Consider the following 14,896-nt stretch of genomic DNA (forward strand, 5'->3'; position numbering starts at 1 on the left):
GATTGACTGGCAATACAGAGTATAGTCTGCCTCTCGCCCAAAGTCAGCTGGGTAAGACTCTTGCTCACACATGACAGAGCACTACAGGCAGAAGATGATGAATTTAACAGAATTTCCAACTCCATGCTGCCACAACCTAGATTTAAAAAAAACATGCCTGTGAGCATTTTAAACCTAATCTTGTGCCTCAAGCCTCATGCTTATGTTGCAGTCAAGCGTTCAAATGGTCAATGTCATTCTTGATGCTGGCACATGTACAAAAAAACACAAGCGCTTCCATGGATATCAATGACAGATAATCGTCCGCAGTGGGAAAAAAAAAAAGACACTTGTAATCTTGTTACAGTGCAACAACCAGGTGTCCGGATCAGGTGGATGTGCCAGCTGCGTGAAGACAAACGCTTTTCCGTGGTGTGTGTGTTCTCATATCAACAACATCAGCGATCCGTCCGCATGCAAGTGGCCAGATAGAGTTACGCAGCTAACCCTAAATGAGGCTTTAGACGTTAACTCTATGTATTCTTTGGCAAGTAGGGGTCGTATTAAATTTATAGATATGGAATTTTATTCAGTCTTACTCAAAAAAAAGCGTAGTTTTCTTACAAAACACACAAAAAAAAACACAATCGGACCTGTCAAGTCATGAATAAGAAATATTGTTTCAGCAGAATCCAAAAAAATAAGACAACAAACAGGCAGGATTGAAAGAGATATAAAAAAAAAAAAAAGCTGATACCCCACTGTTTTATTATTTTCAAAGAAAAGAGAGGAAACTTACTGTATGTCAATTTACAACATTACAAATACGGTTAACCACACAGGACGTTGTGTATGAATCTTTTAGATCGCATTTTGTGCATACGCAGTAAGTGAGACCCACGGTGAGAAAGACTCAGCCCAGTTGTCCCTGCAGTTCCAGTTATCCATCTGGACACTGACTCACCAAGTTCGGCCTCCTCTCATTCAAAGAGTCATGCATCTCCAAATATCTCCAATCCATCTTTATTGCCTGCCATCTAAAGAAGAAGTTGTGTTTTTCCTAAAAGACCTCTTCGGACATGCGGAAGTTAATATTAGATTCAAATAAGTGCAAAATTATGGTGGTCAAATTAGTGATTTCTTTTGAAATGAAAACATACATGCTTTGATGCAATTGCAAAAGCGAAACACAAGCGGTGAGTGTCTAGTGGGTAATTTAATTTCACACCTTTTCTCAGCATAACAGCATTCCCCTACGCACAGGCTCGTTGCACCTCTGTTACATCCCTGATACTACATGGGGAAATGGGAAATCGCCCCCATTCAATGCAAGAGTGACCCAGGAAACAAAAACTAAAATAGCTGACTTACAAGCAGTGGAAATGTGGTTAAGATGTTGCAAAGGGCTACTTGTCAAGCACGTCTTTACAATCTAACCTTTATGGTAGCAACAGCTGCCTCAAGGTAATGCCTACTTGAAAATAAGTATGCTTTTAAAAATAATGTTTTTCTTGCATCAAAGTCCACACATTAGCCTACTGTATTTTATACTTACCAGCACTGTTTTATGTCCACTAAACCTTTCCAAAACCAAAACAAAGATGTGCCAGGTTTGAACTATGTTGTTATTGTATAAACATAACCTACGATCAGGGCCCAAGGGTATTTGTCGCCCTAGGCAACTTCTAAAAACGGCACCCCTGCCCCCATCACCATCAATTTCCAAGTTATCTTTACACTACTAGCACAACCAAAACTTTATTGTTTCTATTTCTATTGAGACTATTATGATTGACATACAATTGCATACACATTTATGTTTTGATCCATACCAAAAAAGCATTTTAAAATCATTTTACATGGTCAGTGGGCTTCACTTAATCACTTAACGAGCTTTTAGTTTAGCGAGTGTCCAGTCATCTAGTGACTTTGCCGGCCCCTAAATTTTTGCACACTTGGGAGTCGGCAGCAAAAAATGCCGGGGTGGACTTTTTCACCTGATACGTTTTCCGCCTCCTAGACTTTGTCACCCTCGGCGGCTGCCGAGCTTGCCTAACAGTAAGGCCCTGCCTACGATTCCTGTGTGAAGGCTTCATTTTAGGCGAACATGACGTCATTAATGCAGCTGGAGCATATGCTGACTAAGGGCAACGATCAGAGTTTTGCATGATGTCAGCATTTTGGGTCACGAGTTTGCAAATAAGCTTGTCAGCTGAAGACTGGGAGGTTTCAGTGAAAGCAGCTGTAGCAAGGAAAAACTCTATGGTACCTCATCTACCGTGACCTATGACCTTTTTCATCTTTGCCAAGAGTAGCTGGGCGTGGCAGAAAGAGGATCCAATGAGACTAAATTCCTTCAAAAATGGTTTTGTCTGTTTTTCCAGACCAGACATTTCTGATGTGACATGAGTGACATCACAACCATGGCTGTAATTATACTTATCAGTAATTAGTACCTACTTCCAACAGAAAATGAAATGTCTCTTTGTTGTGGAAAACATATCAAAATGAGCTTGTGAATAAAATACACCTTTGAGAATGAATTGATCACAACAAAGCAATCACCTATTTTTATATGCAACAAGTCATGATTCTCAAAAATAAATCAGTTAACCATAAGGATAATAGCTGTCTTATTTTCTTGAGTTGATTAAGGTTGCTTTACAACATGAACCGTCATGCCCCAAAAAATATCAAACAAAACCAAACATACGATGTGACGTAAATCCACCAAGCTTGCCGACCCCTCCTCCTTTCAGTCACATGACACAAGTATAGCGGCGGCACAATTTCTTTCCTAAAACAATGCACGCTTAGGGTGAGCCTTCAAAAAGACAGATGCACAAAAAGGAAGTCTGGAGACTTAAAACAGGTGGCTGATGGAAGACCGCATGCTGTCTGACATTGCTCAATGATTTCGTTGGTGTTTACAGTTCAACTTGAACAAACACCGTGAAGCAAGTCTGTCCTACATCTGCCATTGTGATGAAGCAACAGTCATAAAGCTGTCAGAGACATCGGTTTCCGGAGAAAATACAGACAGAGACATGACCTTGTTTGACAAAAACACATGCAGGCCCGCACATACGCACGCACACACAAACAAACCGTCATTCGTGCAAAACTCTGAGGAAATTCCAAATTAGCACAACTCCTCCCTTATTTACTAGCATCCACTCCTTCATTTGTTTAGCTTGAATTCTTAACAGTCAGCTACACAGTCACTTTACATTGGCACATTTGACACTCCAGCCTCCTTCCTTCCTTTCTGTTTGGAGGGGCAGGAAACTTTAAAAACACATTGATGGCATGACACGTCGTACAGCCTTGAGAAGAACAAACACAAGAAGTTGCCTCTTTGTCTCCATCCTGGTTCATTTAGACCTGACTAACTAAAGAGAATGTAAAACGTGCTTTAGCTGGGTTTTCCTTTCAAGTACAGTCGAGTAACATAACCTCTACTCTCTCTTTAGCTGCCTCCTTTCACATTCTCAACCTACATATGCTTGTATATAATATTTTGCTTACAATGTGGATTAGTACACCCCAAAAAGAGGCAAGTGTGATAGTTAATTAAGCTGAGAATTGAAAATGGCATTAAAACTCAAGGGTGTGTATACTGTATGGAGAAAAGGAAAAAATAACATTTTGTCATATTCTATAGACGTACAGTGGTGCCTATGGGTTGGGAAAATGTTGCACATATACCGTAATTTTCGGATTATAAGATGCACCGGACTATAAACCGCACCAGCTAAAACTCGTAATACAGGGTTTAAAATTTGCAAAAATAGTCGCGGCTTGTAGTCCGAAATTTACGGTAGTCCTATATTTGCAATGTCTAATGTATCAAATTCATATAATTATATTTTATAATTTTCACTGGTCTGAGGTGTGGTAAGAGTGGATTTTTTGGGGGATAAAAGGGTCAGAAACGTTTGTTTCTATCTTATTTTATTTTTAAATAGAAGTGGGTCCTAAGGACGACAAGAAGTATTTTCCAAACGCTCTGTCGTCTTCAGCAATACTCAACACATATCCAGACTTTGCTCTTCTTTGTTTCTGTTAGAGGACTTTGTGTGTCACACCTGGAAACAGCTCAAACAAAGGCAAGAGTGTCAGTAGAAACTCTTGACAAGGTAAGAGAACTTATCTTTACATCAAAAAACATGCCTGAGCACAAGAGTTCCTGATATATCAAATTACTATATGGATAATACTTTTTTGTGCATGGATACCAGGAATTCTGAGGATGTATTATACATATGATAGAAAATCCAGAACTTACGGAAAGGGCATCTTGAAATAATTAAGGCGTGTACTGTACTGGTGAAGCAGTCTCAACTAGTTTGTGGTCAAAAGAATAACATGACATCAGCTTTGGGAAGTTGAGCAACTCTTCCGGATAGCATACTTTGGCTGTACCAAGTTTGATGAAAGTGAGATAAATGTGTCATTTTGAATTTTTATTGGCTTCGAATAAAATCAAGCATACTGTTGTAGCACATATGCTGTCAAACTACTCCCTGCCTAGCCTGATATACATTTTTAAGTGGTCTTGAGGAGCTTATGGACTCTATTGAAATAACGCCACCAAATGCATATGGCCAGGCTGCGACTATAACCAAACCAGCAAAAAAAGGAACTAGGCTCAAAAAATAGCTTGTGTGGTAGCTTAGCAACAAATGGCAGATTTTGGCACACTTGTACTGTGCCACTGTCATGCCTGCATTATTCTGAGTCCTACCTCGTGGTGGGCACAGCGTAAACTCAGTGCAGTGTGAAAGCACTTTAACACTTCTCGCAGGTCAGTCATTGTATGACACCAGACTCTTGTTTAGGTCACATTCAAGTTTTGCAATTATTTTATCATCAGGTCTTTAAGCATATGAAGTTTGACTTGCATCATGAATGTGTAACTTGCAGCAATTTATGACAACCTGAAGTTGGTCACAAGAGCAGTGATTTTATGGTTCGTCAAAAACATCAACATGCAGGCATTGGTGAGACACATCCTTTGCACAAGTCATTAAAAATCCATCAGAAGAAGCCAGTGCTCCATCAAGTCATATTTCATGTGCTATCAAAGTAAGCATGACTGCCTCCAGAATGCTACATTGAGGTTCTTTTTCTACAGATAGTGTCAACAGATGCCTGTGAGAGGGGAGCAACTAGGCCTCAAAAACACTAAAGTGCTGAACAATAAAAGACTAGCTATCAGATGGTGACAACTGAGAGAGAGAAAAGGTGTTGTCTTGTTTGTAATGTGCATGCCAGTGCAGGAGAGCAATTATCCTCCACTTCTAATTTTAGACTTGACTCGAGACCCGATAGACAAATCTGAATGCACACAATGGGGGAGGGCATCCGTCACTCAAGTGTGTGTGCGTGTGTGTGTGTATTCATCATGTGTTGAGGACATACAGTAGGTTTATTGCTAAAGTGCTATCAAGGGAACCAAAATTCAGGTTCTGATGCCTCAGCTTGGTGAATTGGTCAGCTCGAATGACAAATATGGAAAATGAACACAAAATGATCACCGACCGCTGCCGGTGTATCCTTGCAAAGGACCAAAGTACCAGTATATGTGCCGATTTAAACAAAACAGAGACATTTTTCAATTAAGGTATGCCTGCCTCAGGAACAACTTTCTACTAATTTAGTGGAGCTTATTATTATTTTTATTTTTTTTGTAGGTTAATTCCAGGGAACTGAAGCAATTCATTAAAAAATGAATAAAATATGACAACATAATGAATGAATAATTTGTTTTTCTTTCTTATAGAATCAACTCTTATTTTATACACACACATTGTGTATAGCCTCAAACTTGTTTTATGTCTAGAAGCAAGCTAAATTAATAATAAAAAAAAGCTCTGTTGTAATGTAATTTGGGAACATTTATTGTGCAAAAGTCAAAGTCAAAAGTCAAGTCTATTGAGAGAACAAACAAATAATATTACTCACAAATTTAAATATTCCATGCTGTATTAACATACATATTTTTAAGCTTTGATAAAACCTACAGGGAAAAAAATACCTCATAAAGTTGCTCCTCCTATTAAGTAATTGATTTGCATAAGTGCTTTTATTTCGAGCCCTGTAATATAATATATTGCGTCTGTGCGTGTCGGGAGCGCAAGCCTATACTGGCGCGCGCGCACGCGCACACACGTTAAATTAATTAATTCAATTAATTAGATTATTAATATATTAAAATAATACATTAAATCATCGAGGCAACAATGTATACATAAATACATATATATAATAATAGCGCTTGTGCGTGCGTGCTATTGACATGTGGCTGTCTGGCATGAACTTCATCACTCACGCGCAAACGCGCGCACACAGACGAGCCAAGTTAGATGAGTTTGCTGGACAAAACCGAGCATTCATAGGAGCACAAAAACGCCTCAAAGGCAAAGAACTCACCTCCTCCACAGTGAGCGGCATGCATATCCTGTACTCTTTCAGCAACATCTTCCCTGTGCTGCCCGTGCTGCTGACAATGTGTCTCACAACGCTCCCTCCTCACTAGGATGTAGGATCCAAAAAAGAAATGCAAAACTCCTTTGCTTTGTGTTAGCGCATACGGGAGGATGGTGCTTTCCAAGTACGGCCCGACTTACGGAGTTCGCTCATCCGAAGCCAGCATTCGCTAGCGGAACGTTGCAATGCCAAGTCAGCTCAGTTTGAAGGATTTGTCCCCTCCTTTAAAGCTCAAGAGTCAGGAGTTAGCAACAAGCTCGCAATAAGCATAACCGGAAATATAAAAGATTTGAGCTTCAAAATAAAAGCATACTGAGTTTTACCTTTATTAAAAAAAAACTAAGGGTCATATTCAGCACGTTGTTCTCGATGTTGTCATTTCAAATCTATAAAATACTTACCATGGACCGTGCACTTTCTAATCAGATCCATCCATCTATTATAGACCACTTATTCAGAGTCAGGCAGCAGCTTCACCAGTCAAGCCCAGACGTCCCTCTCCCCAGCCACCTCTTCCAACTCTTTCTGAGGGATCCCACCCAAAGTGTTCCCAGGCCAGCCAAGAAACATTGTTTCTCTCGCGCAGGGGTGTCAAACTCATTTCTGTCGTGGGCCGCATTGTCATCATAGTTTGCTTTGGAGGGTTATTATGACCGACAACGCCATATAATATACACAATAAACCGATGAATGAGAAGTTTTGGAATAAGAAACAAGTAAAAACTACTTCAATATTTCAAAAGGATGAACAGTAATAAAAATTGCTTGCAAATTTTCGTGGAATGAAGACAATATTCCATTTTAATATTGACACGAAACAGAGATGCACAATTTGTCTTCACGGGCCACATAAAATGATGTGGCAGGCTGTATCTGGCCCCCGGGCCTTGAGTTTGACACCTATGCTCTAGCGCGTCCTGGGTTATCCACGGAACGTTCCCAGAAAAACTCAAAAGGGAGGCATCCACCTGATCAGGCCCTCAATGCGCTTCACACTGAATTAACATTCACCTACTGATGACACAGCATCAGGAGCAACATGGGGGTTCAATTATATTTTCAAGGATATTTCAACAAGGTCACAATGGCCAGGGATTGAACCCCCAACTTCTGGTTTGGGAAATGATCACGCTACCACAATTATTGAAGGGAATTATTCAGCATTATTAAAAGGAAAGATGATATAATTGTGGTAAACATCCCTTTGATCCCAGCTTTTTCTGAACATGTTACTGGCATGAATTTCGAAATGAGAGTATTTGAAAGATAAACAAGTTGATCCGTTTTGACATTAAAAATCTTGGCTTTGTACTGTATTCTGTTGATGTGAGAATTATTGCCTCCTTTCCTCAATATGACATAGTCAGGCCGGTGTGTGAAAAACCAGACACAACCCACAAGTAATGTCCGTCATTAAGATGCGCTGAATGTAGTCATAAAAAACGCATTAAATCACCGACAAGATTTTCAGCAAGGTGAATTTCGGTGCTGACATCATTTTTACATCAGACCTATTAGATTAAGTGCTAACGTTAAGGTCTATCACTGGTCCCTTTAATAATTAACAAATCATTTGAGAAGAGACTGATCATGTTAATGAATTCTCACAATAATAAACTTCAGCACGGCCATGACACTCATCAAGATAAGATGTTCAAAAAATAAATGGATGGATAAATATCAATTTGCAATACTTGATTTCCATACCAAACTACCAGCGTGTATATTTTCAGATGATAACTTCTACGACATTCTAAGGCAAGGTTTAAGGTTATTTTATGAGGGCTAAAAAGCCTGATGATGCCACTCGTTCCGTGTCTTCACATACTTGAGAAGTTTTGCTTCAATGTAATTTTTGTTCAATTGAAACTTGCTGTTAAGAATGTAAACTTAAAACATGTTTTAATGGTTGTGACAGTTTGAGCCAGGATTAAATGAATTAACTCTACATTTGTTTTGAAACTAAGAAAAGCTGGCAGCGGCAAAAAACGGATTGAGTTTGAATTTGGAGGTTCCACTGTGGATGCTCCAGCAAGACAGCCGAGCTGTTTGCTTTCACATTATCTTTAGTGGAGTGCCTTTGGCCATGTGGAAAAGAGGTATGATTTGATATGAGCTGGACATTTGATCAAACAGAGATTTCATCATGTTTCTCTGATGCATGGTGCAAGAAACATTTACTCGGAAAGTATTTAGAAGGATTATTTTTTTTCTGTATTCCTATTGCTTTTACTGACGCTTCAGGGGATCAGAAAGTGAAGGCCTGTTGATGATGTAACAATTTCAATAAGGTCTTGTTGATTAAAATGCAGATTAGAGAATGATGTAATCTCAGATGTGGTTTCATGCCAAAGGTGGTAAAAAATAGATGTGAAAGACCTTAGTTCTTCTTTACAGCAGAGAATCACACCAACATCTATGACATTTTCTATTTAGATTTGAGTATTTTCAGTGTAAGATGCTATTATCAGAAGCTATATCAGAAAATAATACACCACTTGACAATAGTAATATAGGTAAAATATTTGTTACCCTCAACCCAGTCTCCTTTATAAAGGATAGATTATATTTATAATGTCATGTAAAGTATTTTCAGAACAAAGTCAGATTATGCAACGACAGTCATTGCCCTATTTTGATATTAGCCTTTGTAATGCACGCCACGTTTATTTTTTTAACTCTTCAATCTTTATGTTGGGGATTCAAATATCAGTGAAGCAATCAGGGCTGTTTCTGCTACAAGGAGGGAAATGGTTGACCCTTTCAAGCTCTTTTAGATTCAAATCAAAAGCTACAAGAAAGACCTCTACTGGTGTATAGGAGACGTTACATGCTTGAGTCGTTTATGTCGCAAAATCTTGTTGAGTATGGTGTATTTTTACAAGGTCACTAAAGTAAAGTGACACTGATTCACAATCTTCAAAGGCAATTGAATCACTGTAAATTTAAAAAATAAAATATATTAAATTAAAATATTTTAAAACCCGTGAAATGTTAGACATTACATTTTGAATTAAATATCCATCCATCCATCCATCCATCCATCCATCCATCCATCCATCCATCCATCCATCCATCCATCCATCCATCCATCCATCCATCCATCCATCCATCCATCCATCCATCCATCCATCCATCCATCCATCCATCCATCCATTTTCTATACCGCGGGTGTGCTGGATCTTAGCCAATCAGTCTTCGGGCAGTAGGCGGGGGACACCCTGAACCGGTTGCCAGCCAATCGCAAGGCACACAGACACGAACAACAATCCGCACACCCAATCTCACCTAGGGACAATTTGGAGTTCTCAATCGGTTTACCAAGCATGTTTTTCGGATGTGGGAGGAAACCGGAGTGCCTGTGGAAAACCCACGCAGGCACGGGGAGAATATGCAAACTCCACACAGGGAGGGCCGGAGGCGGAATCGAATCCCCACCCTCCTAACTGTGAGGATGACGTGCTCACTGTGCCGCTCTTGAATTGAACAAATGTTGAATAATAAAATAATTAATTATAATAATATAAATTGTAGGTGTATTTGTTTTTGCTTTTATTTGGCTATGTTTTACTCTGCAGTCTGCTGCCAGATCGACATTGGAAATCACCTGTTCTTAAATGCCTTTTCTTGATCAAGTTTAAATAAAAAAAACCAAGATAACGTAATAAAACCTGAAAATTATTAATTAAAACGATTGTATATGATTTGTAAGCACGTTTTTACTGTTTTTGTTATTGTCATCTACTAATTTCCATTTTAAATACCTGACGTGGCCCTTAAACCCCCCAAATAGCCCACTCCTGGTTTAAATACGCCAAATAAAAAAAAAAATGTATACAGTAATAACAGAGGGAATAAAGGATGAAATAAATATGTACAGGTGTGTGTACAAGTTCATATTTAATAATTTCCTTTCTACCTAAGTATCACGCACGCACGCACGCACGCACGCACGCACACATGGGGCAAATGATGCATTTAGTAATATATAACCAGGCATGCTAAAAAGGAACCAAAGGGGGTCCTTTCAGGGTCTTTCAGGCGTACTGGACACCTTTAACATCCTCGTAACTGATTGGTCAACTTCCAGTCCCGTTCATATGACAGGCAAAATACTTGCGGTAGCGTTACCAGCAGTAAACCCGTTGTAACTAATCGTACCCTGGACATCTCCAAACATGGCAGAAGAAAGATCCGAAAGATCTGATGGAAAGATTGTAAAGATGGAGGTCGACTACAGCTCAACTGTAGATCAACGTCTCCCGGAATGCGAAAAAATGGCTAAAGTAAGATGTCGCGAAAGAGGCCACCGCTGGCTGAGTCATGGTGTCATGTACTCGTTTTCTAGCATTTAAGCTAACGTTGCACGCCTGAAACTATTTAACTCTCTGAGATAAATACGTTGAAACTAAAAGCTTGCAGTTCATAAAATGTAGAACCTCCACACATCCATTATTTTCTATCTTAATACTTTTAGTGTGCTTGTTTGTATACTGAAGCATAATATGCTAGCAGGTTTAGCCGTCCGTTTAAATATCACCATCATCATCCCAACAATTAGCTTGAATAAATGCTTGTGCTATGTAAATGTGCAAAATGTTGCGAATGCTAAACGTGTGGCAACGTGTGATATAAAATCTGTTTTTTTATCCCATCAGGATGGCAAGCTGCAAGAAGCAGTTGAAAGCCTGTTATCATTAGAGAAGCAAACTAGAACGGTAAGTTACAATAATGATGGTTAACTTTATTTTTATTGCATTAATTACATGGATAGCACTTGTAATTGTGTAAATTGAGGGCTCCTGGACACAATTACTCATTGATATCTTCATTTGATTGGGATTTTGATGCTGATAACATGTTTTTTTATTTTATTTTTATTTATACTCTGCAAAGGCATCAGACATGGTGTCCACGTCGAGAATCCTTGTGGCTGTGGTCCAGATGTGTTATGCAGCAAAAGACTGGGATGCTCTGAACGAAAACATCATGCTACTTTCCAAAAGGAGGAGTCAGCTGAAGCAGGTCAGACATAATATTTCCATCGATGTCCCTCCTTACCGGTGAAGTCATTCAATAAGTAGTTTTTTCATGATTTTCTGCTTTACAAACCATTTTGTGTTGTACTGTTTCTCTTATTAGGCTGTTGCAAAAATGGTGCAAGAATGTTACAAATATGTTGATTCTGTGACGGATTTGACCATAAAGCTGCGGCTCATTGACACGCTTCGGACTGTGACTGCTGGAAAGGTTTGGATTAGCCCTAATCAGTTTTTTAATTTCTTTGGATCTTGGCATTTTGTTGCATCTTTTGGCCAATTTCATGAACTACGTTTTTCCCCACACAGAGTATTGTCGCTTAGCATTTATTTATTTATTTTTTATCCTTAATAGAGCAAATCATCAAATACCATGATTTATGTTTACTTAGCTTCTCCTACAGAATTTCTATTTCATTCTGGTATTCTTACTTCCTTAAACATTATGTCGTGTTGGCAAAGCTTGACTTTGCTTCTTTTGATAAATGTTGAAACATATCTTCTTCCCAGATCTATGTCGAGATTGAGCGTGCCAGGCTCACAAAGACCTTGGCTAATATCAAGGAACAAAGTGGAGATGTAAAAGAGGCAGCATCCATTCTTCAGGAGCTACAGGTAAGAGACTATCGCTGGGATTGGTTTCATATGGTGGTAGTTGCCAAGTTCAATTTCATCCTGCTGCAAACAAAGTAATCACCCTTATATCTGCCTGATCAATGCTTTTTTTAACCTCAGGTGGAGACATATGGCTCAATGGAGAAAAAAGAAAAGGTGGAGTTCATCTTGGAACAGATGAGGCTTTGTGTTGCTGTCAAGGATTACATTCGCACACAGATCATCAGCAAGAAGATAAACACCAAATTCTTCCAAGAGGAAGGCAGTGAGGTAAGACACTAGCATAAAACCAAATTTAAAAATCGTGTTCAGTAGAAAGGAGTGAGGGTGTGTTCTTTTGTTGGGTGTTTTAAGAAGAGTTTGATGAACTGTGATTAACTGGCAACTATTTGAGGGTTCTCCTCACTTATTGCCCAATCATCTGGGAAAGGGTCCAGCTATACTGCAACCCCATTGAGTGCCGAACCAGATATACAGATGAAGGTTTACCTGAAAACTCTCTTCCCTATGAACAATGTAGGAACTGAAGCTGAAGTATTACAACCTAATGATTCAAGTGGACCAACACGAGGGGTCTTACTTGTCTATCTGCAAACACTATCGGGCCATTTATGACACCCCATGCATCTTGGAAGACAGCAGAAAGTGGCAGCAGGTACATCCGTGCTACATTAAACATACCTGCTCCTGATAACTGATTAGTTGTCTTCATGAACGAATGTGTGCACAAAATGAATGTGTGTTTTAGGCCCTGAAGAGTGTCGTGCTGTACGTGATTCTTGCACCATATGACAATGAACAGTCTGACCTCGTACACAGAATCAGTGCAGATAAGAAATTGGAAGAGATTCCCAAATACAAGTAAGTGACACGACTTACACGCTGCTTCCAGAAAGTATTCAGAGCAAATTTACATATTTTGTTAAATTATAGCTATGTTCTATAATGGAATATTTTTTCCCTTCAAAATTCTACATATGGAACCCATTTAATAAACAACATGAAAATGTTTCTTTTTCTTTTTTAAGAACAGCATTTTGACAATTAATTAAGAACAAGAAACTAAACCACTGTCACTTAAGTTGAACTTTGCCTTTTGCATTAATCAGCACCTAAAACGTCGCGTGATATTGCTTAATCGTTTATTTGGTTTTGATTAATCATCAAACAATACCAAAAAACAACATTCATTGGTTAATAATCGGTTAATAATCACTGTAATCAGAAAAAAATATTTTGCGATACATTTATTGCAAAATTAAGTCCTCGGTATCCCTCAATAGTGCAATGCGATGTCGGTGGTCTCGGTGTAACCGTGATCAATTTCCAGGGAGCTTCTGAAGCAATTCACCACCATGGAGCTTATGCGCTGGGCTGCCCTTGTGGAGGATTATGGGAAGGAGCTGCGAGAGGGCTCACCTGGGAGCCCCGCTACAGATGTCTTTTTGTATTCCGAGGAGTCAGAGAAGCGATGGAAGGACCTGAAGAACAGAGTAGTGGAGCATGTAAGTCCAGGACTCAGTGACAGACATTGGTCGAAGCAAGTGACATTAACAACATTGGTTTTAGCAATCCACACATGAAGCATTAATCTTTAAATACGGTGAACGCTAGTTTATTGAGAGTGATATGTTCAGACTCAAAAAAATATATATATAATTCACCGCTTGCATAATGTGCAAATATCACCCAGGCTCACTCTCCAAATAAGCAGTTACAATTACAGCAGCAGAAAATCAAATGTTGATTGTGTTGTATGTATGTCTCTTCTTTTCCTCAGAACATAAGAATAATGGCCAAATATTACACCAGAATCACCATGAAGAGGATGGCTGGGCTCCTTGACCTCTCCATTGACGTAAGAAGTGATTAATGGACTGCAACCGTCAGCCCCGTTGTCCAATTACTATTGTTTGAAAACGCAAGAATTTTTTAAATGCATATTGTATTGCCAAAACATCAAACACCACATTTACCTTCATTTAAATTGTACATTAAGGATACAGTCTTCCCAATTTTGAAAATGCTGTGAGGAAAAATCTGGCATGTTATACTCTTCAGGAATCCGAGGAGTTTCTCTCCAGCTTAGTTGTGAACAAGACCATCTACGCCAAAGTGGACCGTCTGGCCGGAATCATCAACTTCCAGAGGCCCAAAGATCCCAACGATCTCCTTAATGACTGGTCACAAAAACTCAATTCTCTCATGTCGCTGGTCAACAAGACCACACATCTCATTGCCAAGGAGGAAATGATCCACAACCTGCAGTGAAACAACATTGTAGTTTTTTTTCATTGTTGTAGTTTTCCCTCCTTCCGAGGAATTGTTTTTGACTATACAATAACGTAAGATCTGCAGTATAAGCACGACAGCAGGGCTGTGCTGAGTTGTTTATTCCATTAAAAACGGACACATGACTGTTGTATACTCCTGTCACATCTTGCTATAACTTCATCTTGAATTGTTACCGCCTGACCATTTAAAATAAACTCCCGTTTGTGTAATGAATGTGTAATATACTATTTAATAATTACAGTACTAATAAGTGAGCTACCACCTGAATAATTTGAACTTTCATGAATTTGCCAGATGCATCCAATAACACGTGTAATCTCAGTTGCAGACTACGACATGTCGACAGCTGCATTTCTCAACCTCACCTGGTCTTAAATTTTACATCAGGAAATAGCAGCTGAAGTGATCTCACTCCTCACCAATTTGCTTTCAGTGTGAAATCTTAAACATTGATATTTTGTGGCAGCTGATTTTTT

The 14,896-nt window shown here is 39.1% G+C and overlaps 2 protein-coding genes and 1 long non-coding RNA gene across 3 annotated transcripts in view; 1 reads left to right on the forward strand and 2 right to left on the reverse strand.

The window, feature by feature from the left end:
- The window catches only part of LOC148399254 (cytoplasmic phosphatidylinositol transfer protein 1-like), a 36,055-nt gene extending 29,352 nt beyond the window's left edge, over positions 1–6,703 (reverse strand). The window contains exon 1 of the mRNA XM_088373916.1: positions 6,415–6,703. Coding sequence (XP_088230042.1) covers positions 6,415–6,462 — 48 coding nt within the window. The 5' untranslated portion in view covers positions 6,463–6,703. The remainder of the gene's footprint in view (positions 1–6,414) is intronic.
- Positions 3,917–6,408, reverse strand: LOC148399255 (uncharacterized). Its single transcript, XR_015858049.1, has 2 exons — positions 4,268–6,408; positions 3,917–4,067 (listed from the first exon to the last, which is right to left on the reverse strand). It is a non-coding gene; the product is annotated as an uncharacterized LOC148399255 (long non-coding RNA).
- Positions 6,704–10,520: 3,817 nt separating the features above from the next.
- Positions 10,521–14,629, forward strand: psmd12 (proteasome 26S subunit, non-ATPase 12). The gene is made up of 11 exons (XM_088373402.1): positions 10,521–10,757; positions 11,130–11,189; positions 11,368–11,496; positions 11,614–11,721; positions 12,021–12,125; positions 12,246–12,395; positions 12,646–12,780; positions 12,874–12,986; positions 13,456–13,630; positions 13,906–13,983; positions 14,187–14,629. The coding sequence occupies exons 1-11, from the start codon at positions 10,650–10,652 to the stop codon at positions 14,394–14,396; spliced, it is 1,371 nt and encodes a 456-aa protein (XP_088229528.1). The 5' UTR covers positions 10,521–10,649; the 3' UTR covers positions 14,397–14,629.
- The last annotated feature ends 267 nt before the right edge of the window (positions 14,630–14,896 follow it).

The sequence above is a fragment of the Syngnathus floridae genome, chromosome 4 (assembly GCF_059516105.1).
Source record: "Syngnathus floridae isolate MCC-2025c chromosome 4, RoL_Sflo_1.0, whole genome shotgun sequence".
Lineage (NCBI taxonomy): Eukaryota > Metazoa > Chordata > Actinopteri > Syngnathiformes > Syngnathidae > Syngnathus > Syngnathus floridae.